The sequence below is a fragment of the Saimiri boliviensis genome, chromosome 6 (genome assembly GCF_048565385.1).
Source record: "Saimiri boliviensis isolate mSaiBol1 chromosome 6, mSaiBol1.pri, whole genome shotgun sequence".
NCBI lineage: Eukaryota > Metazoa > Chordata > Mammalia > Primates > Cebidae > Saimiri > Saimiri boliviensis.
Window position 1 is genome coordinate 87,909,193 of NC_133454.1, and position 24,997 is coordinate 87,934,189.

The following is a 24,997-nucleotide window of genomic DNA, read 5'->3' on the forward strand; positions in this document are numbered from 1 at the left end:
GTCACCAGGCTGGAGTGCGATGGCGCAATCTTGGCTTACTGCAACCTCTGCCTCCCAGCTTCAAGCAATTCTGCCTCAGCCTCCTTAGGTAGCTGGGACTACATGTGCAAGCCACCACGCCCAGCTAGTTTTCGTATTTTTAGTAGAGACAGGGTTTCACCATGTTGGCCAGGATGGTCTCGATGTCTTACCCTTGTGATCTGCCTGCCTCAGCCTCCCAAAGTGTTGGGATTACAGGCGTGAGCCGCTGCACCCGGCCCGTGAATTCTTACTCTGTTAGTTAAACACTGGTGCTGTCTTTTTTTCTTTTTTTGTAGATGGGGTCTCACGTCTTACTCTGTCACCGACGCTGAAGTGCAGTGGCATGATCTCAGCCCACTGAAACCTCTATCTCCCTGGCTCAAGTGATCCTCTGACCTTAGCCCCCCGAGTAGCTGGAACCACAGGCACACATCACCATGCCCAACTAATTTTTTATATTTTTTATGGAGACGGGGTTTTGCCACATTGCTCAGGCTGGTCTTGAACTCCTGAGCTCACGCGATCCACCTACCTCAGCCAGAATGCTGAGGTTATAGGCCATTTTTTCTTTTTATTAACCAAGGTACAACTTTCATACAGTAAAATTTATTTATTTAGAGACAGGGTCTCACTTTGTCACTGAGGCTGGAATGAAGTGGCACAGTCTCAGCTCACTGCAGCCTCAACCTCCCAGGTTGAGGTGAGCGATTCTCTCACCTCAGCCCCCCAAATAGCTAAGTAGCTGGGATTCTAGGCATGCATCACCACCCTGGGCTAATTTTTGTATTTTCTTGTGTGCAGATGGGGTTTCACCACATTGACCAGGCTGGTCTCAAACTCCTGAGCTCAGGCAATCCACCCACCTCAGCCTCCCAAACTGGAATTTATCTTTAAGTTTGCTATTCTACAAGTTTATCAAAACATGCTGCTGTGTAGCCACAAACAAAATCAAGATTTAAAAAAAAAAAAGTTCTGTCACCCCAGAAAATGTACCCATGCCCTTTCATAGTCAAACCCTTCCTGCACCCTTCACACAGGCTCTCCTGTGTCTTTCTGACAATATCCCCATCATTCTGAGCCCCTCCTTACTTAATGGTGCAGTAAGATAGATGTTCCAGACTTGTTATATACCTGCTCTGCCCCAGGCATGGAATTTTCTTTTTAGTGTTGAGTGGATTTAGGAACCAAAATCTGAGATCAGGCACAGCAGCTGACGCCTGTAATCCCACCACTTTGGGAGCCCGAGGCACACGGATCAGTTGAGAGTTGTAGTTCACCCCAGCCAACATGGCAAAACCTTGTCTCTACTAAAAATATAAAAACTAGCCAGGTGTGGTGGTTCATACCTGTAGTCCCAGCTACTTGGGAGGCTAAGGCAGGAGAATTCCTTGAGCCTGGGAGGTGGAAGTTGCAGTGAGGAGCTGAAATTGCAGCACTGCACTCCAGCCTAGGCAATAGAGTGAGACTCTGTCTCAAAAAACAAAACCAGATCTGGGCACTAAATGTACTCATTGTTATTGAGGTGTTACTGTCCCTTCGGCAGGAAGCTAGAAAATACATGTATGTACATATATGTACCCATAACCAATTTAGGATTGTTTGACCAATTCTTTCAATCTGGTTTATAGTTGTTCAATATGTGGCCCTTGGGCCCCAGTAGACTCATGCAACTTTTGTTTTGGGGGTGGAGGTATTTATTTGATTTAGAGATGAGGTCTCTGTCACCCAGACTGGGGTGCAGTAGCACTCTCATAGCTTACTGCAACCTTGAACTCCTGGGCTCAGGTGATGCTCCCACCTCAGCCTCCTCAGTCACTAGTATTACAGTTGTTAGCCACCATGCCCAGATCTCCCCACATAATTTTTTAAGCTTTAGTCAAATCTTTTTTTTTTTTTTTTTTTTTTTTTGAGTCAGAGTCTTGCTTTGTTGCCCAGACTGGAGTGCAGTGGCACCATCTCAGCCCACTGCAGCCTCAACTTTTCTGGGCTCAAATGATCCTCTCACCTCAGCCTCCCAAGTAGCTAGGACTACAGTTGTGTACCACCATGCCCGACTAATCTTTTTGTATTTTTTGTAGAGACAGGGTTTTGCCATATTGCTCAGGTTGGTATCTGACAAAAGGAAAATAGTAATAAAGTGAGCTTTCATGTCCCCTTGATTCATGGTTGTCACATACTGTACTTCTTACATTAAGTTGAAAAAATGGTTTTTCATCCAATCTATGCATGCATGGATTTCTACTCTTTTTTTTTTTTTTTTTTTTTTTTTTTTTTGAGACGGACTTTCGCTCTTGTTACCCAGGCTGGAGTGCAATGGCGCGATCTCAGCTCACCGCAACCTCCTTCTCCTGGGTTCAGGCAATTCTTCTGCCTCAGCCTCCCGAGTAGCTGGGATTACAGGCACGCGCTACCATGCCCAGCTAATTTTTGTATTTTTAGTAGAGACGGGATTTCACCATGTTGACCAGAATGGTCTCGATCTCTTGACCTCGTGATCCACCCGCCTCGGCCTCCCAAAGTGCTGGGATTACAGGATTGAGCCACCGTGCCCGGCCTAGATTTCTACTCTTAAAAATGCCTTTGGAAAATCAGAGATGGTAACCCTGCATTTACTGTTTTACAAATTATTTGTTCCTCCCTATAGCAATGCTTTCCTGCAGTGCCTGGCACTTGATAGGCATTCATTGAATAGATAGGTCAATTTTTTCCTAAATGTTGATGTTGATACAGTGAGGAGTATATTTTCCCCTTTTGGCTATATTTACTTCCTTGAAAGTTAAATGACAATAAATTTCTGCTCTGTTGATTTTTTTTTCCCCCAATCTGCTATCAAGGATGTTTGTTAGCAACCAGGTGCGGAGTACACACCTGTAGTCTGTCTCAGCTACTCAGGAGGCTGAGGGATGAGGATTGCTTGAGCCCAAGACTTCAAGTTCAGCCTAGGCAACATAGCAAGATTTTGTTCCTTACAAAAATAAATTTAACTGTAACAAAGGATACAGGTTAACATGTTGTTTTACCTGTTTTTCTTTCCTTAAACTCAATTTTACCTTCAGTAGTAAGACTTCCCAAATTAAATTGAACTGGTACTTAAGAAAGAGCTGGCCAGGCACAGTGGCTCACACCTGTAATCCCAGCCCTTTGGGAGGCCAAGGCTGGTGGATCACCTGAGGTCGAGAGTTTGAGACCAGCCTGATCAACATGGAGAAACCCCGGCTCTAAAAACTTAGCCGGGCATGTTGGCACATGCCTATAATCCCAGCTACTTGGGAGGCTGAGGCAGGAGAATCACTTGAACCTGGGAAGCAGAGGTTGCAGTGAGCTGAGATTACCCCATTGCACTCCAGCCTGGGCAACGAGATCAAAACTCTACCTCAAAAAAAAAAAAAAAAAAAAGAAAGGGCTTTAACGAGGCAAAACCTTGTGAGTTTTGAGGTCCCTGTAGACTTGCCTTGTATGCCTGGAAGATTTGTAGGTATCTTCTTTCTATACAGATGGTGTTTCTGCCCTCAAGGAAAATAGTTCACACTGATGACTATAAATAGTATTTCAACAAAAGTAAAACACTTAATCTTTTGCTGTAAGACTAAATATTAAGAAAGGTGGCAAAAAAAAGGGAGGAAAACCAGTTTTTCTTCATCTTCATTTTTTTCAGGTTCTCTCAAGTAGTGCTGCCAGTAGTACCATCACAGCACTGTCACCTGGAGGAGCACTTATGCAGGGAGGAACACAGCAAGCCATAAACCGTATGTACCAGGCCATCTTCTACCATCTTTCTGCCTAAATCAGCTTTAAAAATCAAGCTGGGGGGAGTGCTGAACTTTTATTGGCTTTTTCCCTTGGGATAATCCTGGGAATTCTGTTTCATAGATTTGTTTTTATACATTCAGATTCTGAAACACATCTAGACACAATTTTAGGTTTCAGAACTGTCTTACTATTACAGATAGTGGTACATTGCTAGTTTGTCTAATACCATACTAAAAGCTTCTTTCTTCTACTGTATCTCTTAGAATAAAGGGAGAACCTGAAAGTTTCTTTAAAATCTTAAGAACTTTTAAATTTTATGGTCTCAGCCACAAAATTAGTAACTTACCTGAAAGTAGCATATTCTGGTTTGGCACTGAGAAACAGCACATGTTCAAGTTTATTCTTCCAAGTGGTCATTTTTTTGGGACTGTGTATCAAAACAGCTTTCACCCTGTGCATCTTGTCCTTTTGCAGAGATGGTGCCAAATGATATTCAGTCTGAACTGAAACACTTGTATGTAGCTGTTGGAGAACTTCTACGGCATTTCTGGTCCTGCTTTCCTGTTAATACACCATTCCTAGAAGAAAAGGTTAGAACTGGTTCTGAAGACAGCCAGATAATTGTGGTACTGACTTACAAGATGTTTTGAAATTAGAAAGTTTTATTAAGTCTTTACCATGTGACAGACACTGGGATAATTGTTTTGCCTACATTATTTCATGTAAGCCTCACAGCATGTTTATGGAGTAGGTATTAGTTGTACCCATTTTATAGATTAGGAAACTGAGATCCATCCCAGTTCCATAACTAATAATCATACAACTTAAAATTTGTCCACCTCCAAGCCACTGTGAATAGGGTCCCAAAACAAATTACATCAGTAAAGTTATTTATGTTTAATAAGCTTTTTAGGGTTAGCAAAATCCGAAATAAAAACTGAGCACTAGCTATTTTTTTTTTTTTTTTTTTGAGACGGAGTTTCACTCTTGCTACCCAGGCTAGAGTGCAATGGCGCGATCTCGGCTCACCACAACCTCCGCCTCCTGGGTTCAGGCAATTCTCCTGCCTCAGCCTCCTGAGTAGCTGGGATTACAGGCACACGCCACCATGCCCAGCTAATTTTTTGAATTTTTAGTACAGACAGGGTTTCACCATGTTGACCAGGATGGTCTCGATCTCTTGACCTCATGATCCACCCGCCTTGGCCTCCCAAAGTGCTGGATTACACTTTTTAAAAAAAATAACTTATTAAGAACAATAGGCAAACACTTTACAAGCAGCTCACTAAAAAATGCAGTGGCCTGGGAAGATTAAGTGGAAATGCTCACACCCACCAGTATGCAGATAAATTAAAGCTACAGTAAAAGAACATTTTGACCAAGCACAGTGGCTCATACCTGTAATCCCAAAACTTTGGCACGGCCGAGGCAGGAGGATTGTTTGAACCCAGGAGTTGGAGACCAGCCTGGACAACACAGCAAAGACTCTGTCTCCAAAAAATATATAAGTAAATTTTTTAAAAGAATTTTTTTTCACCTAACTTGCAAGAGAACCAAAAACTTAGAATGATCAATGTTAACCAAGTTGTCAAGAGTCCTTTCTTAACACTGCTAGTGTTTTTTTAAGTGCTCTTACTTCAACATTCAAATGAAATTCAACATTTAGAAATTTAGGAAATAATTAGGAATGTAAATACTTAGTAGAGAGGATGTACCACTGTCTAAGACAGAGGAATTGGCCTAAATATCTTCCAGAAGGCGGTTTAGAGAAGCATTTGGTATGTTGATACATTGAAATACTACAATCTATTTTATTTTATTTTATTTGAGACGGGGTCTCATTCTTGTCGCCCCAGCTGGAGTGCTGTGGTGTGATCTCACCTCACTGCAGCCCCTACCTCCTGGATTGAGGTAATTCTCCCACCTCAGCCTCCCTAGTAACTGGGACTACAGGCACACACCACCACACCTGACAAAGTTTTAATTTTTTGTAGAGTGCTGGGATTATAGGCTTGAGCCACTATACCCAGCACTTTGGGAGGCTGAGGCAGGCAGATCGCTTGAGCTCAGGAGTTTCAAGATCAGCTTGGGCAACATGGCAAAACCCCATCTCTACAAAAAACACAAAAAGTAGCTCAGGGATCACCTGAGCCCAGAGAGGTCAAAACCGCAGTGAGGCGACGACCTTGCCACTGCAGATGCCACTGTCATCCAGCCTGGTTGGTAGAGTAAGACCCTGTCTCTGAATGAATTAATAAATGAATGAGTGACTATTTAAATGAGCCTTTTTAAATTTTTATTTATTTACTTTTTTTTTTTTGAGTTGGAGTTTCGCTCTTGTTACCCAGGCTGGAGTGCAGTGAGCGCAATCTCGGCTCGCCACAAGCTCTGCCTCCTATATTTAAGCAATTCTCCTGCCTCAGCCTCCCGAGTAGCTGGGACTACATGTGTGTGCCACCATGCCCAGCTAATTTTTGTATTTTTAGTAGAGGCGGGGTTTCACCATGTTGACCAGGATGGTCTTGATCTCTTGACCTTGTGATCCACCCACCTCAGCCTCCCAAAGTGCTGAGATTATAGGCGTGAGCCACTGCGCCCAGCCAAGTCTTTTATTTATTTATTTTTATTTACTTATTTTTATTTTTATTTATTTATTTATTTATTTTGAGTCTGTCGCCAGGCTGGAATGCAGTGGCACTCTCAGCTTGCTACACCCTCTGCCTTCCAGGTTCAAGTGATTCTCCTGCCTTAGCCTCCTGAGTAGCTGGGACTACATGCACACACCACCACACCCAGCTAATTTTTGTGTTTTTAATAGAGACTGGGTTTCACCATGCTGGCCAGGATGGTCTTGCTCTTTTGACTTCACGATCTGCCCACCTCAGCCTCCCAAAGTGCTGGGATTACAGGTGTGAGCCACCATGCCTGGCCAAATGAGTATTTATGACTGAAAGATGTTCACATTGAAGTGTTAACAGTGGGGTATAATAGGTATATGTTTATTTTCTTTCTACATTTAAAAAAATTTCCTACAAGAAAAGTAGCTTTCATATGTAGAAGATCCTGTTTTTCTCTTGGTCTCAAATTATATTGTTTCTCATCTTTTTTAGGTAGTGAAAATGAAAAGTAATTTGGAACGATTCCAAGTTACGAAGCTCTGCCCATTCCAAGAAAAGATTCGGAGACAATATTTAAGCGCAAATGTAAGGCAGCAGTCTGATTTTTGCCCGATCTTCTTTCTCTTTGTAGTAAAATGATGAAATTGACTTTGCTTTCATGTAAATAAGTAGATACTTTCTTTTTCTTCTTTTGTTTTGGAGACAGAATCTTATTCTGTCACCCAGGTTGGAGTGCAGGAGCTCGATCTCAGCTTACTGCAACCTCCGTCTCCTGGGTTCAAGTGATTCTACTGCCTCAGCTTCCTGAGTAGCTGGGATTACAAGCATGTGCCACCACACCCAGTTACTTTTTGTATTTTTAGCAAAGACAGGGTTTCACCATGTTGGCCAGGCTTGTCTCGAACTCCTGACCTCAGGTGATCAGCCCGCCTTAGTCTCCCAAAGTGCTGGGATTACAGTTATGAGCCACCGTGCCCCATCAATACTTCATTATTTTCTGTTGTTCATAGTACTGTGTTTTAATATTGAAATGTGTCATGCATTCAGAAGTATATAAAATATGTACATATTTTTAAGATAGTAAAACAACTGTCTATGTACTCGCCAATCAGGAAAAGTAATAGAATGTTACCATAACCCATAGATATTCCCAGAGTGCTCCTGTCCAGTTGCATACCACTCCCTCCTCCCCTCCAGAGGTCGTGACTAACCAAGGACAATCATCTCCATACTTACCCTTAGAAAGTTTTACAATTTGGCCAGGTGCAGTAGCTCACGCCTGTAATATCAACACTTTAGGAGGCAAGGCAGGCCAATCACTTGAGGTCAGGAGTTCAAGACCAGTCTGGCCAACATGGTGAAACCCTGTCTCTATTAAAAATACAAAAATTAGCCTGCCATGGTGGCACATGCCTGTAGTCCAAGCTACTTGGGAGGCTGAGACAGGAGAATTACTTGAACCCAGGAGGTAGAAGTCACATCACCATACTCCAGCCTGGGTGACAGAGCAAGACTCTGTGTCCAAAAAAAAAAAAAAAATTTTTTTTTATAATCTATCTGTATATTCCCAAAAATATATATTACTAATTTTTAATTTGGAAAAACTGAGTAGCAAGCACAAACCTAGCAGCATAAGGAAAGATAGAATTGCCACTACTAACAGTAAGCAGAACTATTCCTGGGGTCTATTTGGCATCAGCTTCCCTGATTGTTTACAGCAGGGAAGGTCAGTGGATGAGGTATTGAGAAGTGTCCCTTTATGCCCAGCATTTTTAGCATTGCATTTAAAACCAGGTTAGAGCAACCACATCAGATAATTTTTATGTGCATTATTCAAGTCGACCCAGATATACCTTAGGAAGAATAGTACAGTCATGTGTTGCTTAACCACAGGGATATGTTCTAAACAATTCATTGATAGGCAGTTTTGTTGTATGAACCTCGTACAGTGTACTTAAACCTAGCTATATAGCCTGCTACACTCTAGGCTGTATGGTCTAGCCCAGGCGTCCCCAAACTACGGCCCATGGGCCACATGCAGCTCCCTGAGGCCATTTATCTGGCCGCCTGCCGGCCCCCTGCCACACTTGAGGAAGGGGCATCTCTTTCATTGGTGGTCAGTGAGAGGAGCACAGCATGTGGTGGCCCTCCAACGGTCTGAGGGACAGTGAACTGGCCCCCTGTGTAAAAAGTTTGGGGACGCCTGGTCTAGCCTGTTGTTCCTAGGCCACAAACCTATACAGCACAGTACTATAGTAAATATGTAGACAGTTTTAACACAGTGGTATTTGTGTATCTATTTATTTATTTACTTTTTATTAAATTGGTGCAAAAGTATTTGTGTATCTAAACATAGAAAAGATGCAGTAAAAATCCAGTATAAAAGATAAAAAGTGGTCCACCTGTATAGGGCACTTACCATGAATAGAGCTTGCAGGACTGGAAGTTGCTCTGGGTAAACTCAGTGAGTGAGTGGTAAGTGAATGTGAAAGCCTAGGATATCAGTGTACACTACTGCAGAGTTTATTAACGCTGTACACTTAGGCTGCGCTAAATTTACCCAAAAACTTTTTTCTTCCATAATAAATTAGCCTTAGCGTACTATAACATTTTAACTTCATAAACTTTTAATTTTTTTTTTTTTTTTTTTTTTTTTTTTTTTTTTTTTTGAGACGGAGTTTCGCTCCTGTTACCCAGGCTGGAGTGCAATGTGCGATCTTGGCTCACTGCATCCTCCGCCTCCTGGGTTTAGGCAATTCTCCTGCCTCAGCCTCCTGAGTAGCTGGGATTACAGGCACGCGCCACCATGCCCAGCTGATTTTTTGTATTTTTAGTAGAGATGGTGTTTCACCATGTTGACCAGGATGGTCTCGATCTCTTGACCTCGTGATCCACCCGCCTCAGCCTCCCAAAGTGCTGGGATTACAGGCGTGAGCCACCGCGCCCAGCAACTTTTAAATATTTTTAAAGGTTTTTTTTAAAAGAACTTTGGATTCTTTGGAATAGCATTTAGCTTAAAACACAAACACATTGTATAGCTGTACAAAAGTACTTTCTTTATATTCTTATTCTATAAGCTTTTTTCTATTTTTAATTTTTTTTTCTTTTTAAACTTTTTTGTTAAAAACTTAAGACACAAACACACATTAGCCTAGGCTTACACAGGGCCACTCTCATCATCACTGTCACTGTCTTCTACTTCCACATCTTGTCCCACTGAAAGATCTTCAGGGGCAGTAATGCACGTGGAGCTGTCATCTCCTATGATAACAATGCCTTCTTCTGGAATACCTCCTGAAGGACCTGCCTAAGGCTGTTGTATAGTTAACTTTTTAATGCATGTAAATACCGTAAATAATGATTTTTAAATGCAGTAAATAGATAAACCAGTAACATAGTCATTCATTATCATTTTCAAGTATTATGTCTGACACATAATTGTACATGCTATACTTCTATACAGCTGGCAACTTAATAGGTTTGTTTATACCAGCCTCCCTACAAACGAGTGGATAATGTGCTACTCTATGATGTTATGACATCACTAGATGATGGGAATTTCTCAGCTCTATTATAATCTTATGGGACCACCGTCATATATGTGCATTATGTGGAGCATGACTCTAGTTACAAATTTAAGATTCAATAACCTAAGATAGCCAGTCGTGTTGGCGCATGCTTGTAGTCCCAGCTACTCGGGAGGCTGAGGTGAGAGGATCGCTTGAGCCCAAGAGTTCTGGGCTGTAGTGCGCTATGCTGATCAGATGTCCACGCTAAATTCAGCATCAATATGGTGACCCACCCCAGGAGCGGGGACCACCAGGTTGCCTAAAGAGGTGAAGCAGCCCAGGTTGGAAATGAAGCGCATCAAAACTCCCATGCTGATCAGTAGTGGGATTGCGCCTATGAATAGCCACTGCACTCCAGCCTGGGCAACATAGTGATACCCTGCCTCTTAAAAAAAAAAAAAAAAGATTCAATAACTAAGATAATTAAAAGGGGAGTTTTACAGTTGAGAGCTGAAAAATCATCAGTAAGATTTTTCATATTTATTCCCTACATATTCTTAGTGGGTTTTCTTAAAGTATAAAACAGCATTACTTAGAATAGAAGCTTGGAGTGTCTTCCCACAGCAGGGCAAAAATGGCAGATAGGTTTCAGGTCATGTGCCTTCTCAATTGATTATAACTGCTTGGAGTGCTGTGTTGAAAAGGATGCTGAGGGCTGAGCATGGTGGCTCACACCTATAGTCACAGCACTCTGGGAGGCCAAAGGCAGGTGGATCACCTAAGGTTAGGAGTTTGAGACCAGCCTGGTCAACGTGGTTAAACCTTGTCTCTACTAAATATACAAAAATTAACCAGATGTTGTGACAAGTGCCTGTAATCCCAGCTACTCGGGAAGTTGAGGCAGCAGAATCGCTTGAACCCAGGAGGCACATATTGCAGTAAGCAGAGATAGTGCTATTGCACTCCAGCCTGGGCAACAAGAGTGAAACTCCATCTCAAAAAAAGAAAAGGATGCCGAGGCCATGTGCAGCCTTACAGGAGGATATGGTGTTCATTTCTTCCAGTTGACAATATAGATCTAGATATTGCCGCCAATCAAGCAGAATAAATAATTTTTATAGTTTCCAAACAAAACTAAATATGCCTATCCCCCATAATGATAAGTAGGTTTGGCAATTAGGGGAATTTTTTTAACTCTGTACCCCTCAGACCTGGGATTGACATGCCAAAAGAATTTAGGACTTCCTTGTTTCCATCTCCATTTTCCTAGAGTTGGCAAAACTTTACTTCCAAATACGTAAAGACTGTCCACCTCCAAGGAAACAGATATTCCAGAGACTTCTACCTCAAAAGTCAGTGTAAGACAGATATGGTAATATGTACATGTAGTCTAGCTACTCAAGAGACTAAGGCAGGAGGATCAATTGAGATCAGGAGTTTAAGGCTATAGTATATTAAAAGTGCACCTGTGAATAGCCACTGCACTCCAGCCTGGGCAACATAGTGAGACCCTGTCTCTTAAAAAAAATAAAAAGAATTCCATATGATCCTGTTGACTTCTAGCTGTGTCCATGATGAAAGTAAAATTCTTAACCTACTCAAAGATCTACAGTCTTTTTTTTTTTTTTTTTTTTAAGATGGGGTTTTGCCATGTTGCCCAGGCTGGTCTCAAACTCCTGAGCTCAGGCAATCCACCCACCTCAGCCTTCCAAAGTGCTAGGATTATAGCCATGAGCCACTGTGCCTGGCCAGATCTACAGTCTTTACCAAGAGATGACAGCACATTGTGTGAAGCACTGAAACCATTTAGGTTTTCTGTAATCTGCTGAGTTGTATTGAACTCCTGAAATGCTGGAGTTGGAAAAACCCTAAAAATAAAAAACTTTCACAAAATTGTGCAGAATTAACTGCAGGAGCTTTTGAAAATCAAAGATTCTTGGCCGGGCGCGGTGGCTGAAGCTGTAATCCCAGCACTTTGGGAGGCCAAGGCGGGTGGATCACAAGGTCAAGAGATCGAGACCATCCTGGTCAACATGGTGAAACCCCATCTCTACTAAAAATACAAAAAATGAGCTGGGCATGGTGGTGCGTGCCTGTAATCCCAGCTACTCAGGAGGCTGAGGCAGGAGAATTGCCTGAACCCAAGAGGCGGAGGTTGCGGTGAGCCGAGATCGTGCCATTGCACTCCAGCCTGGGTAACAAGAGCGAAACTCCGTCTCAAAAAAAAAAAAAGAAAGAAAATCAAAGATTCTTGGGTCTCATCCCAGGCCTGTTAAATCAGAATCTTCAGGAGAATAGGCATTTTTCCAGTGTTCCTCCAAGATGTATATATGGGGCTGGGCGCAGTGGTTCACACCTGTAATTCCAGCACACTGGGAGCCTGAGGCAGGAAGATTGCTTGAGCCCAGGAGTTTGAGACCAGCCAGGGCAACATAGCAAGAGTCCATCTCTACTATTAAAAAAAAAAAAAAAAAATGTGGCCGGGCACAGTGGCTCAGTCCTGTAATAGCACTTTGAGAGGCTGAAGTGGGTGGCTCACTTGAGGCTAGGAGTTTGAGACCTGCCTGGCCAACATGGTGAAACCCCATCTCTACTAAAAATACAAAAATTAGCCAGGTGGGGTGGTGCATGCTTGTAATCCCAGCTACCAGTGGGGCTGAGGCAGGAGGATCACTTGGACCGGCGAGGTGGAGGCTCTGGTAAACCAAAATTATGCCACAGCACTCCAGCCTGGACAACAGAGCAAGAATCTGTCTCAAAAAAAAAAAAAGTTTATACCACCATCCTGGCCCAAGTTGGCAGACCAGTATTTAAATCTAGAAATCACCAATTTAGTTGAGACACCTCGTTTGAGGGAAGGAACTGAGGCCTGGAGCACAATTGTGACTTTCATATTGTCCTATTGTTGGTTAATGACAGGACAGCCATTACAACCGAAGCCTTTTCACTGTACCCCACTTCCTCTTACCTTTCCATATGAAATGTGTCTGACGGAGCCTTCTCAGAGGGCTTGCACATTACCCCATTTACTAGGGAAATACAGAGGAGCTAACTACACTCTGAAGTAAGTATGTGCCAGACTTCGGTTGGAAGGAATGACTTCCCCTGCTTTTGCCCAGTTGTTAAGTGTCTTGCTGTGTTTTTCAGTTGGTAAGTCACATAGAAGAGATGCTCCAAACAGCCTACAACAAGCTCCACACGTGGCAGTCACGGCGTCTGATGAAGAAAACGTGAGGTGGCCATGATGCTCACAGGTTTTGTGAGATTGAGAGAACTATGACCTGCAGCAACTCTGGAAACCTGGCCTGACAGACAAGCAGATGACCTCATAGGAGTGATAAGAAACATCTGCTCCACGCCAACTCCCAGAGCTGATGCTATTGTACTTGCACATTGGGGACTGAAAGGAAAGAAGGGACTAAATGCTGGGGAGGTAAATTAAGGCAGAACCAAATGAGCTAAGTTGCAAATATATATATACACATATATATGTACATGTGTATGTACATATATATTTTAAAAGACTGTTTACTGCAGTTACTCAGGAACTGCTTTTGATTGACCTTAAGCTGCTTTCAGAAATTTAAAAAAAAAAAACTTTTTAAAAGGGTGCATTGATAAAATCTGAGGTTTTTTGGTGGTTATTTTGGTTTTTTCTGTGTAAATTTTTTTCCTAAGTTTATGGCACAGGGTAGACCTTAAGTATTTCTCCTCCATCCTTCATTCTCCACCCTCCATTGGATCCTCAAGTTTTACTGAATTCTAATTATACCTTACATCAGCAAGTTAAAAAGAATACTTTAAAATAAAGCAAAGGGAGACTGTTGCTCAACCATCAGGAAACAGTTGTCAGAAGACATCATTGGTCCTGTGTTTCCTAAGGAAATAAGAAACAATAAATATTGCACTGAATGTTTGTGGTTTGGAGTCCCTGAATAATAAAGAGGGAACATACTTGCAGAAAGTTGCATAGGGTTTTTTTATGCAGGATTTTGTCAGAAGACAATGGCGCTGCATGTTTTTCTTTGAGTGCAAATGTACATTGCTAAGATTTTTTTTTAAGATGGCATGTGCTTTGAAAAGAGGATATTGCATTTTTAAGAGTTTAAAAATCTTATGAGTGAGAAATATAAAAGAAACTTATTTTCACCTCTTTAGAAGAAATAAAAGATGTTTCTCATATATCCTTTTCTCTAGTATTTGAGTGTTACTGTCCTTGGCGAATCGATAATCATTGCATAGTGACTGAAAAGCCTAAGTGCAAAAAAAAAAAAAAGATATGTTCTTGTTTTTGGAATTCGTGCCATATTTTGTTCCTGATGGGATCAACTTACTGTTTATCTAAGACTTTAGATGTCTTGTATTAAAAATTACACAAAAAAAGTAAAACTTTTTATACTTACTCTTTTAACTCTAACACATCTCTGGTTTCTCATTATGTGTGAATTTACTTGAGTGGGCTGCCTGAGAACTGTTCATCTTATTTTAGGCCACCTTACAAACTGGTTATCCTTCATGTAAGGACTGCTACAGGTCAGAACCTAAGCCAGGCATGGTAGCACATGCCTGTAGTTCCAGCTACTTGGTAGGCTGAGGTAGGAGGATCACTTGAGCTCAGAAGTTCAAAAGACCAGACTGGGCAACATAGTGAGACTTCATCTCTTTTTTTACAGGAAAAATAAATTATCGAGACCTTGAACTGGTAAAGGGAAAGAGGCCACGTCATTTCCTGCCTTCAGTCTTCCCATTTCTCTTTCAGATCGGTATAGTAACAGTATAATCCCTTAAAATATATGCTTTCACAAAGTCAAATTGCTTTCAAATATGTTATTGCCACAGTGGAGCAAATAGAAAAATGATTGAAATAAAAAATATGTCTGTTGGGAAAGGCAGACGTAAATAAAATGTTCTGTTAGGCCAGGCACAGTGGCTCACACCTGTAATCCTAGCACTTTGGGAGGCCAAGGCGGGAAGATCACCTGAGGTTAGGAGTTCGAGACCAACCTGGCCAACAGGGCGAAACCCCATCTCTACTAAAAATACAAAAATTAGCCAGGCATGGTGGCACGTGCCTGTAATCCCAGCTACTAGGGAGGCTGAGGCAGAAGGATCACTTGAACCTGGTAGGCGGAGGTTGCAATGAGCCAAATGTGCCACTGTACTCCAGCCTGGGCAACAGAGAGACTTTGTCTTTAAAAAAAAAAAAAAAAAAAAAGGCAGGGCGCAGTGGCTCACGCCTGTAATCCCAACACTTTGGGAGGCTAAGGTGGGCGGAACACCCAAGGTGTTCAAGACCACCCTGACCAACATGGAGAAACCCCATCTCTACTAAAAAAACAAAATCAGCTGGGAGTGGTGGCGCATGCCTGTAATCCCAGCTACTCAGAAGGCTGAGGCTAGAGAATGGCTTGAACCCGGGAGATGGAGGTTGCGGTGAGTCAAGATTGCGCCATTGCACTCCAGCCTGGGCAACGAGTGAAACTTCATCTCAAAAAAAAAGTGTTCTATTGAGTGCTATGTTGAAGATTAAGTTGTAAACTGGGCATGGTGGGTCACACGTATAATCCCAGCACTTAAGGAGGCCAAGGCAGGAGGATCACTTGAGCTCAGGAATTCAAGAACAGCCTGGACAACTTAGTGAAACCTCATCTCTACTAAAAATTTTAAAAGTTAGCTGGGTGTGGTGGCATGTGCCTGTAGTCCCAGCTACTCTGGAGACTGAGGCAGGAGGATTGCATGAGGCCAGAAGATTGAGGCTGCAAAGAGCTGTGATCACACTGCTGCACTGCAGCCTGGAGATTAAGACAAAGCCATGTCTGTGTGTGTGTGTTTGTGTGTACATACATATATACACACATTTTAGATATATATATATATAGATATAGAGATATATAGAGAGATATATATATATATGAAGCCTGAAGGAAGAAAAGACAATTTTGGGAAGTCAGGATAGACTTCATTTAAAAGTGCATTTTAGCTAAGTCTTGAAGGTTGAATAAGATTTTGTGAGAGAAGAAAGTCATCTCCTAGCATGATAGTGTGAAGGTTTGAAAGACAAATACGTTAGGAGAACAGGAAAAATGTGTTAGATTGGAGAGCTGGGAGTGGCAAGGCTCGGAAAACCATTTTAATTCAGGTTGTCAATGGCCTTGTATGCTAAAGTAAAATATTCAGACCTTACCTATTAGGCATGGGAGACTTAGGAGAAAATTTTAAGCAAGTTGCTTTTATGGAGGATTTTTCTGGTGGTGGAGGGTGAGGCAGGGGTTAAATGACTTGGCAATTAGGACAGACTTAGAAGACTTTTGGAATAAGCCACAAAGGAAATGGTCCACATTAAAATGAAGTCCTGGTGAATAGAAAGAGCCTGAGTAGTGTGTGTGACCAGCTCACTGGGAGCGAAGGAAGCAAGGGTGATTTCACCAGTGATACTGGTGAATTTCATTTCTAGCTTGCACTTGAAATATTTGAGCCTTGAATTCCTTTAACAATGAACTTCGGCAGCTGCATAAGCCTTTTATGGCCCTTCACCTGCTCCTAGTGGAAAATAATAGCACCACTGATGGTTGAGGGCTGCCATAAACCAGCACTGTGCCAAACACTTTTTCTGTTGTATCTCACTTCATTCCCACGGCTGAAGAATCAAGTAGATAATACAACATTTTGTACAGATAAGAAATGGTTTAGAGGTTAAATAATTTACTCAAATTCACACAGCCAGTAAGTGTCAGAGCTAGGATTTACCCTAAACCGCTAAGGTTTCTCTAGTCTGGAGAAGGGATGAGATGTTTGTGAAGTTTCAAGTTTTTATTCCTCAGCCCAGGCTTCCATTGCCTAGTTTTTCCTTTAACTGCTTTGTCATTCCTGCCTCTGACTCTATTCTTTGCTTTACTTATGGCAAATCACATTACAGGGTTAGTCTGCCTAGTAGGTCCATGAGTCCAGAGGGCTATAAAATGTAATAATCTAATAAAAGCATGTTCTGCCTTAGAATGAGTCTTTTCTGGAAAGAAAGTAGTGTTGCTCTGCTTTAGACATATTACAAAGATGAGCAAGATACCTTATAAAATCCACTTCAGGATGGAAAACAAAAGAATGTTTTAATATTTATAACTAGAAAGGTAATCCCACTCATCCAGCCTGAGAGTTTAATCTAGAAAGTGATTTCCTATTGCATATACCATCTCTCTAGAGCTGACAGTATCTGGAATGGGAAGCTGTGTGTTTCAAACTTAGGTTTGCTGTCTCCAGTGTCAAGACTTGCATGGGATTCCTTAGGATTACCTCTGCCCTTTCCCAATTTAGCTCCTGCAGGACTCAGCTGTTTTCCCAGTTCTTGAGGCCAGGGGAGTCTTAGTTATTTTCAGCTGTTAAAAACTCCAGAACTGGAGTATTGCCTGGAACCTGGTTCAGGAGTGATCAGCCTGAGTTAGTATAGTAGTCCATCTCCTTATTTGGGTGTATATTAAAGTCACAGAAGAGACTGGAAATCTTGTCGTCTCATGGCATTCAAACTGTAACTGCAGAACTCCGTTTTCATAATCTTTTACAGAATCCCTAATATATAAGACAAAATGGAATTATGCCTGTTGAGGTGGAACCAGAGATCCAGCTCATTCCTCCACCCCACCCCATCAAACTACAACAACATGAAAAATCAGTACCCTCTGGCCACGTGACAACCTGCCGTGTTTGTTGGGACGCCTGATACCAAGAGTAGGCTGAGGTTGAAGTCTAAGATAAGAGTTTATCTGTGGACAGAAACGGATAGCAAGATGGTAGACAAATCCAGTGATCAACAATTACATTAAATGTAAACAGATGGAACACTTGGATTGAAAAACAAGACTAGGCCAGCCACGGTGGCTCATGCCTATAATCCCAGCACTTTGGGAGGCCGAGGTGGGTGGATCATGAGGTCAAGAAATTGAGACCATCCTGGCCAACATGGTGAAATCCTATCTCTACTAAAAATACAAAAATTAGCTGCGCATGGTGGTGTGCACCTGTAGTCGCAGCTACTCAGGAGACTGAGGCAAGAGAATCACTTGAACCCAGGGAGCAGAGGTTGCAGTGAACTGAGATTGTGCCATTGCACTCCAGCCTAGGAAACAGAGACTCTGTCTTAAAAAAAAGGCTAAACTATAGTTACAATCACAGAAATGTCTATGTCTATACTTAGTGGATTTGCCTTTCCATCAAATGTCAGTTTCCTAGGTGTTAAGAGTTCAAAGGCCTTTATTACTCTAAAATGTACTTCTCTGCTAAGTAGTGAACAGAGAAGGTGAAGAGGGATGACACATATTATTGCCCATTAATGTTCATTTAAAAAATTATAGGCTGGTACAGTGGCTCACACCTGTAATCCCAATGTTTTGGAAAGCTGAGGCAGGAGGAGCCTTTGAAGTCAGGAGTTCAAGACCAGCCTGGGCAATGTTGTAAGACCCTCTATCTCTACCAAAAAAAAAAAAATTAGCCAAATGTGGTGGCGCTCACCTATAGTCCTAGCTACTTAGGAAGCTGAAGCAGGAGGATCACTCAAGGCTCAGTGAGCTACAGGCCGGGCATAGTGGCTCACATCTGTAATCCCAGCACTGTGGGAGGCCAAGGCAGGCGGATCACATGAGGTCAGGAGTTCAAGACCAGCCTGACCAACATGGTAAAACCCTGTCTCTATCAAAAAATACAAAAATTAGCCGGGCATGGTGGCAGGCACCTGTAGTCCCAGCTGCTAGAGAGGCTGAGGGAGGAAAATCGCTTGAACCCAGGAGGCAGAGGTTGCAGTGAGCTGACATTTGCCTCTACACTCCAGCCTAGACAACATAGTGAGACTCCATCTAAAAAAAAAAAAAAAAAAAAAAAGTTCAGCAAGCTGTAATTGCACCACTGAACTCCATCCTGGGTGACAGATAAAGATCCTGCCTCTAAAGAAGAAAATTATATACATAGTGAAAGCATAATTCATAGGCTTTTTTTTTTTCCTGAGGTTTGAATAGTACTGAAGTCTATAAAATAGAAAGTGTCCCTGTACCATTACTTCCAAGTCTTTGCTGAGGTAATAGTCAGTGCATCTTCTTCTGGACATTTTTCTATGCACTTAAATTCTTTTTCTAACCTGCAACCTGAGACGTTTTTTTCTTTCTTCTTCTTTTTTTTTTTTTTTTTTTTTTTTTTTCTGAGACAGTCTCACTCTGTCTCCCAGGTTGGAGTGCAATGGTGCAATCTTGGCTCACTGCAACCTCTGCCTCCCAGGTTCAAGCAATTCTCCGGCCTCAGCCTTCCAAGTAGCTGGGATTACAGGCGCCTGCCACCATGCCAGGCTAATTTTTTGTATTTTTAGTAGAGACCGAGTTTTGCCATGTTACCCAGCATGGTCTCGATCTCTTGACCTCATGATCCACCCACCTCGGCCTCCCCAAGTGCTGGGATTACAGGCATGAATCACCACACCTGGCAACCTGAGATTTTTCTAACAAAGAGATACCTGTGCACCTAGACATTTCCTTTAAGATAATCCTTTTGGGCTGGTTGTGGTGGCTTATACCTGTGATCCCAGCGCTTTGGGAGGCCAAGGCGGGCAGATCAACTGAGGTCAGGAGTTCAAAGACCATCCTGATCAACATGGAGAAACCCTGTCTCTATTAAAAATACAAAAAATATTAGCCGGTCGTGATAGCGCATGCCTGTAATCCCAGCTACTCGGGAGGCTGAGGCAGGAGAATCACTTCAACCCAGGAAGAAGAGGTTGCAGTGAGCCTAGATCATGCCGTTGCACTTCAGCCTGGGCAACAAGAGTGAAACTCTGTCTCAAAAAATAATAATAATAATAGTAATCTTTTTAGCTGGGCATAGCGAATGCACTTGTGGTCAGGAGGTAGGTAGGAGAATCACTTGAGCTCAGGAGTTTGAGGTTGCCGTGAGCTATAATCATATCACTGCACTCCAGTCTGGGTGACAGCTAGACCCTGCCTCTTAATTAAAAAAAAAATTTTTTTTTTAAATTAGAAAATGACCAGGCATGGTGGCTCACACCTATAATCCTAGCACTTTGGGAGGCCAAGGCAGTAGATCCCTTGAGCCCAAGAGTTTGACACCAGGCTGGGCAACATAGTGAAACCCTCTCTATATGAAAAAAAAAAAAAAAAAAAAATTAGCCTGGCATGGTGGCATGTGCCTGTGGTCACAGCTACTCAGGAAACAGGAGACAGAGGTGGGAGGATAGCTTGAGCCTGGCAAGTTCAGGCCACAATGAGCTGTGGTCATGCCACTGCACTCCAGCCTGGGTGACAGAGGAAGACCCTATCTCTAAATAAATAAATGAATAAAAAGATAATCCTTAACAAAGATGCTCATATTCTTAGAGAAGAATCCATTAGTGATCCTATTTCTTTAAGCCAAATTATTGCAAATTTTGGTCCTACCCATTTGTATCTACTTCTGGCACTTGGTTATTATATTTTTTTAATTTTATCATTATTATTATTATTATTATTGACATGGAGTCTCGCTGTCACCCAGGCTGGAGTGCAGTGGCACAATCTCAGCTCACTGCAACCTCTGCCTCCTGGGTTCAAGCAATTCTCATGCTTCAGCCTCCTCGGTAGCTGGGATTACAGGCATCTGCCACCACACCCAGCTATTTTTTGTATTTTTAGTAGAGATGGGGTTTTGCCATGTTGGCCTGGTTGGTCTTGAACTTCTAACCTCAAGTGATCTACCTGCCTCAGCCTCCTAAAGTGGATTACAGGCATGAGCCACCATGCCCGGCCACCTGGTTATTATTGAGAACAGGTTATACCTGTGCTGAATACACATCTTTGAGACTTCACATATATCAACCAGATCCTTATTGTCCTTGAACATTTAGACCTGCAGAATAAAGAACAGAGAGAAAGTCAAGTGTTCTGATGGACACTTCACAGGATTTATCCACATCCCTGCAGCAGTAGGCCCATGAAATAGCATGTGTTGGATGCTATACTTTGGTCCTAGACTGTTTTGGTTCAAATCTTACCTGCCTAAAACACTAGCTATGAACCATTTAGTTAATATGTGCCTTCATTTCTCCATCTACAAAATGGGCCTAGTAGTAGCATTTAACTGATAGGGTTGTTGCAAGGATAGCTGAGGTGTCTATAAGCCACTTAGAGCAGAGTCCACACCCAGCGAGTGCTATACAAGTGTTTGCTATAATTAATGTTGGTAAGTCTTCCCCCAGCCACGTAGTGAATACTGCTGCACCTTCTTGATTTTATTGTTTAGCCTTCGAAACCTAAATGGAGGAAAATTCCTTCAAAGGAAAAAAAAAAGGGGCTTTCTTCTGTGCTTTTATTTTCCCCCCAAAACCTGCGCATATTTGATTTTCTTAGATCATCTTTACTAGATTGATTAGTAGACACTTTTTTGTGGTGACCTGCATTCACCAAATTACGAGCTCTTTTTTTTTTAATTTTTGAGACAGGGTCTCACGCTGTCGCCCAGGCTGTAGTGCAGCCACATGATCATAGCTCACTGCAGTCTCAAACTCCTGGGCTCGAGGGATCCTCCCAGCTTAGCCTTTCGAGTAGGTAGGACTCCAAGTTCACACCACCATGCCTGGTGAATTTAAAAATTTTTTCTTCATAGAGATGGGGTCTCACTGTGTTGACCAGGCTGACCTTGAACTCCTGGGCTCAAGCAATCCTCCTGCCTCAGCTTCTGGAAAGTGCTGGGATTACAGGTATGAGCCACTGCACCCGGCTTAAAGTTTTTTGTTTTTTTTTTAATAGAAGTTGGGATCAAACTTGAGTTAAAAGAAAAAGCCATTTAGATTATGCTGAGTTACCAGGGGAGCAACCTTGAAACTTGATGCAATAGTGCACAGGGTTTATCTTCAAAACAAGGTCACTAACAGGTTTCAGTTAGCACGTCCTAAAATATGGTGGTTTGACATTATAACAGTTACATACCACAATTAGAGCTTAGGTAAGATGGAATTTCCTTAAAAAAATACAACAGTGATCCATTTTCTGTGTCAGATGAATAGATTAAGAAAAGTCTAACTTATATGACAAAGCACTCAAGATCTACAGGTGAGCTGCATGGGTTCAAATTCCAGCTGGCTAGCTGTGTAATTACTTAATCTCTCCATGCTTTGGTTTATCTTTCTTTCTCTCTCTCTTTTTTTTTTTTTTTAAAGGGGCTATGTCTGCCTCTGTGGCCCAGGTTGGAGTGCAGTGGTACAATCACAGCATTGCAGCCTCAGCCTCTCCGACGCAAGCAGTCCTCCTACCTCAGCCTCTGGAGTAGCTAGGACTACAGGCTCATGCCACCATGCCTGGCTAATTTTTGTAATTTTTGGAGAGACAAGGTGTTGCCATGTTGCCCAGACTGGTCTTGGACTCCTGGGCTCAAACAATCCACCTGCCTCAGCTTCTCAAAGTTCTGGGATTACAGGCATGAGCCAATGCATCCTCTTTCTTCGTCTGTCTCTCTCTCTCTTCTCCCACTTCAGTTTCTTAATTTGTTACATGACCATAATAGTAGTAGTACTTACAGATTTACTGTGATGGTTAAATGAGCTAACAAATGTAAGTGGTTAGAATAGTGCCTGGCTCAAAATGAGCATTTAATAACTGTTCTTTCTATCATTTATTACTATTACAGCCATATATCACTTAACAATGAGGGATTGTTCCGATAAAGGCATCATTAGATGAATTCATTACTGTACAAGCATCACAGAGTGTACTTACACAAAGCATTCCTCCCACCTCGTCCTCCCAAAGTGTTGTAGGTCATGCCTCCTGGATGGTGTGGCCTACAACACATGGAGGCTGCGTGGTATAGCCTGTGGATTCGAGGCTATAAACCTATATAGCATGTTACTATACAGAATAGTGTGAGGAAATAGTAACACAAGAATAAGTATTGGTGTATCTAAACATATGAAAGGTACAGTAAAAGTATGGTACAGTATTATAACCTTACAGGATCACCCTTGTATATGCAGTCCACTGTTGACCAAACATTATGAGGTTCATGGCTCTTTTATTATTACTTACCATTACCAGGCTTCACTTCAAAGTTTACTGACTTAGGCCGCCATTTAATAACAACACTGGTAAAAAGCTGAGGTGTAGATGAAGGGAAGGAAACTATTATTAGATAGTTTACTTCTATCTACTATCCATTAGATCTCTTTGCCAAATATTTGCTATGCTATACGACCATTCTTATTTCAATCTCAGGATTCAATCAATAATTATTAAGCTACTGTGCATCAATCTACAGCCTTCTTATAACGTCTCAAGTTGACTGGGCACGGTGGCTCACGCCTGTAATCTCAGCACTTTGGGAGACCAAGGCAGGCAGATCACCTGAGGTTAGGAGTTCAGGATCAGCCTGGCCAACATGGTGAAATGGCGTCTCTACTAAAAATACCAAAATTATCCAGGCATGCTGGCTCAAACCTGTAATCCTAGCTACTCGGGAGGCTGAGGCAGGAGAATTACTTGAACCCGGAAGGCAGACATTGCAGTGAGCCGAGATTGCACCATGCACTCCAGCCTGGGTCAGAAAGTGAGACTCCCTCTCTTTTTATTTATTATTTATTTATTTATTTATTTGAGTCGGAGTTTCACTCTTGTTACCCAGGCTGGAGTGCAATGGCGCGATCTCGGCTCACCGCAACCTCCGCCTCCTGGGTTCAGGCAATTCTCCTGCCTCAGCCTCCTTATTTATTTATTTTTAATAGAGATGGAGTCTCACCAAGTTGGTCAGGTTGGTCTTGAACTCCTGACCTTATGGTCCGCCCACCTCAGCCTCCCAAAGTGCTGGGATTACAGGTGTAAGCCACTGTGCCCGGTCGAGACTCCCTCTCAAAAATAAATAATAAATAATAAAGTCTCAAGTTATTGGTCAGGTGTAGTGGCTTTATGCCTGTAATTCTAGCACTTTGGGAGGCCATGACAGGCAGATCACTTGAAACCAGGAGTTTAAGACCAACCTGGGCAATATGGTGAGACCCCATCTCTACAAAAAATAAAAATTAGCCAGGTGTGGTGGTACATGCCTGTAGTCCCAGCTACTCCAGAGGCTGAGGTAGAAGGATCGCTTGACTTGGGAAATTGAGGCTGCAGTGAGCCATGAGCATGCACTTTAAGCTGGTCAACAGAGTGAGACTCTGTGTTAAAAGTAAAAATAAAAAGCCTCAGGTTATTAAAAAGTACTGTCCTGGCCAGGCGTGGTGGCTCACGCCTGTAATCCCAGAACTTTAGAAGGCCAAGGCAAGCATATCACTTGAGGTCAGGAGTTTGAGAACAGCCTGACCAACTTGGCAAAACCCCATGTCTACTAAAAATACAAAAATTAGCTGGGTGTGGTGGTACACACATGTAATCCCAAAAACTCAGGAGGCTGAGGCAAGAGAATAGCTTGAACCCAGGAGTCCTAGGTTGCAGTGAGCCGAGATTGCACCACTGCACTCCAGCCTGAGCGACAAAGCATGACTCCTCTCAGAAACACAAAGCACTATCCTAGATGATGGGCAAAACAGGTCTGCGCCCTTGTGGAGCTTACTTAAGAATAAAGAGGCTTGGAGAGGTGAAAAGTCCCTGAGTCCAACTCAGAAGTGGAGAGCTAAGATTGAAATTCAACTGTTGAAGCCGGGTGTGATGGCTCACACCTGTAATCCCAGCACTTTGGGAGGCTAAGGCGGGCAATCACCTGAGGTCGGGAGTTCAAAACCAAACTGACCAACATGAAGAAATCCCATCTCTAGTAAAAATACAAAATTAGCTATGTGTGGTGGTGCATGCCTGTAATCCCAGCTACTCAGGAGGCTGAGGCAGGAGAATTGCTTGAACCTGGGAGGCAAAGGTCGTGGTGAGCCGGGATTGCACCATTGCACTCCAGCCTGGGCAACAACAGCAAAACTCCATCTAAAAAAAAAAAAAAAGAAAAGAAAAGAAATTCAGCTCTTGAATGCAAATTCTGTGTATCTGAAACTAATGACCCCTTTCTCCCTACCCTCCTCACCGTCTCCCTAATCTGATCTTGCAGGCTGGAACTTTTTCTTCTACCTGATATAAATAATTAGGAGCAGGAGAGCTATTT

General features: G+C 42.4%; 1 protein-coding gene across 1 annotated transcript in view; it reads left to right on the top strand.

Annotated features, from left to right (window-relative positions):
- The window catches only part of GTF2H1 (general transcription factor IIH subunit 1), a 52,664-nt gene extending 37,954 nt beyond the window's left edge, over positions 1-14,710 (top strand). The window contains exons 12-15 of the mRNA XM_010349664.3: positions 3,677-3,767; positions 4,246-4,361; positions 6,882-6,974; positions 13,046-14,710. Coding sequence (XP_010347966.2) covers positions 3,677-3,767; positions 4,246-4,361; positions 6,882-6,974; positions 13,046-13,132 — 387 coding nt within the window. The 3' untranslated portion in view covers positions 13,133-14,710. The remainder of the gene's footprint in view (positions 1-3,676; positions 3,768-4,245; positions 4,362-6,881; positions 6,975-13,045) is intronic.
- The last annotated feature ends 10,287 nt before the right edge of the window (positions 14,711-24,997 follow it).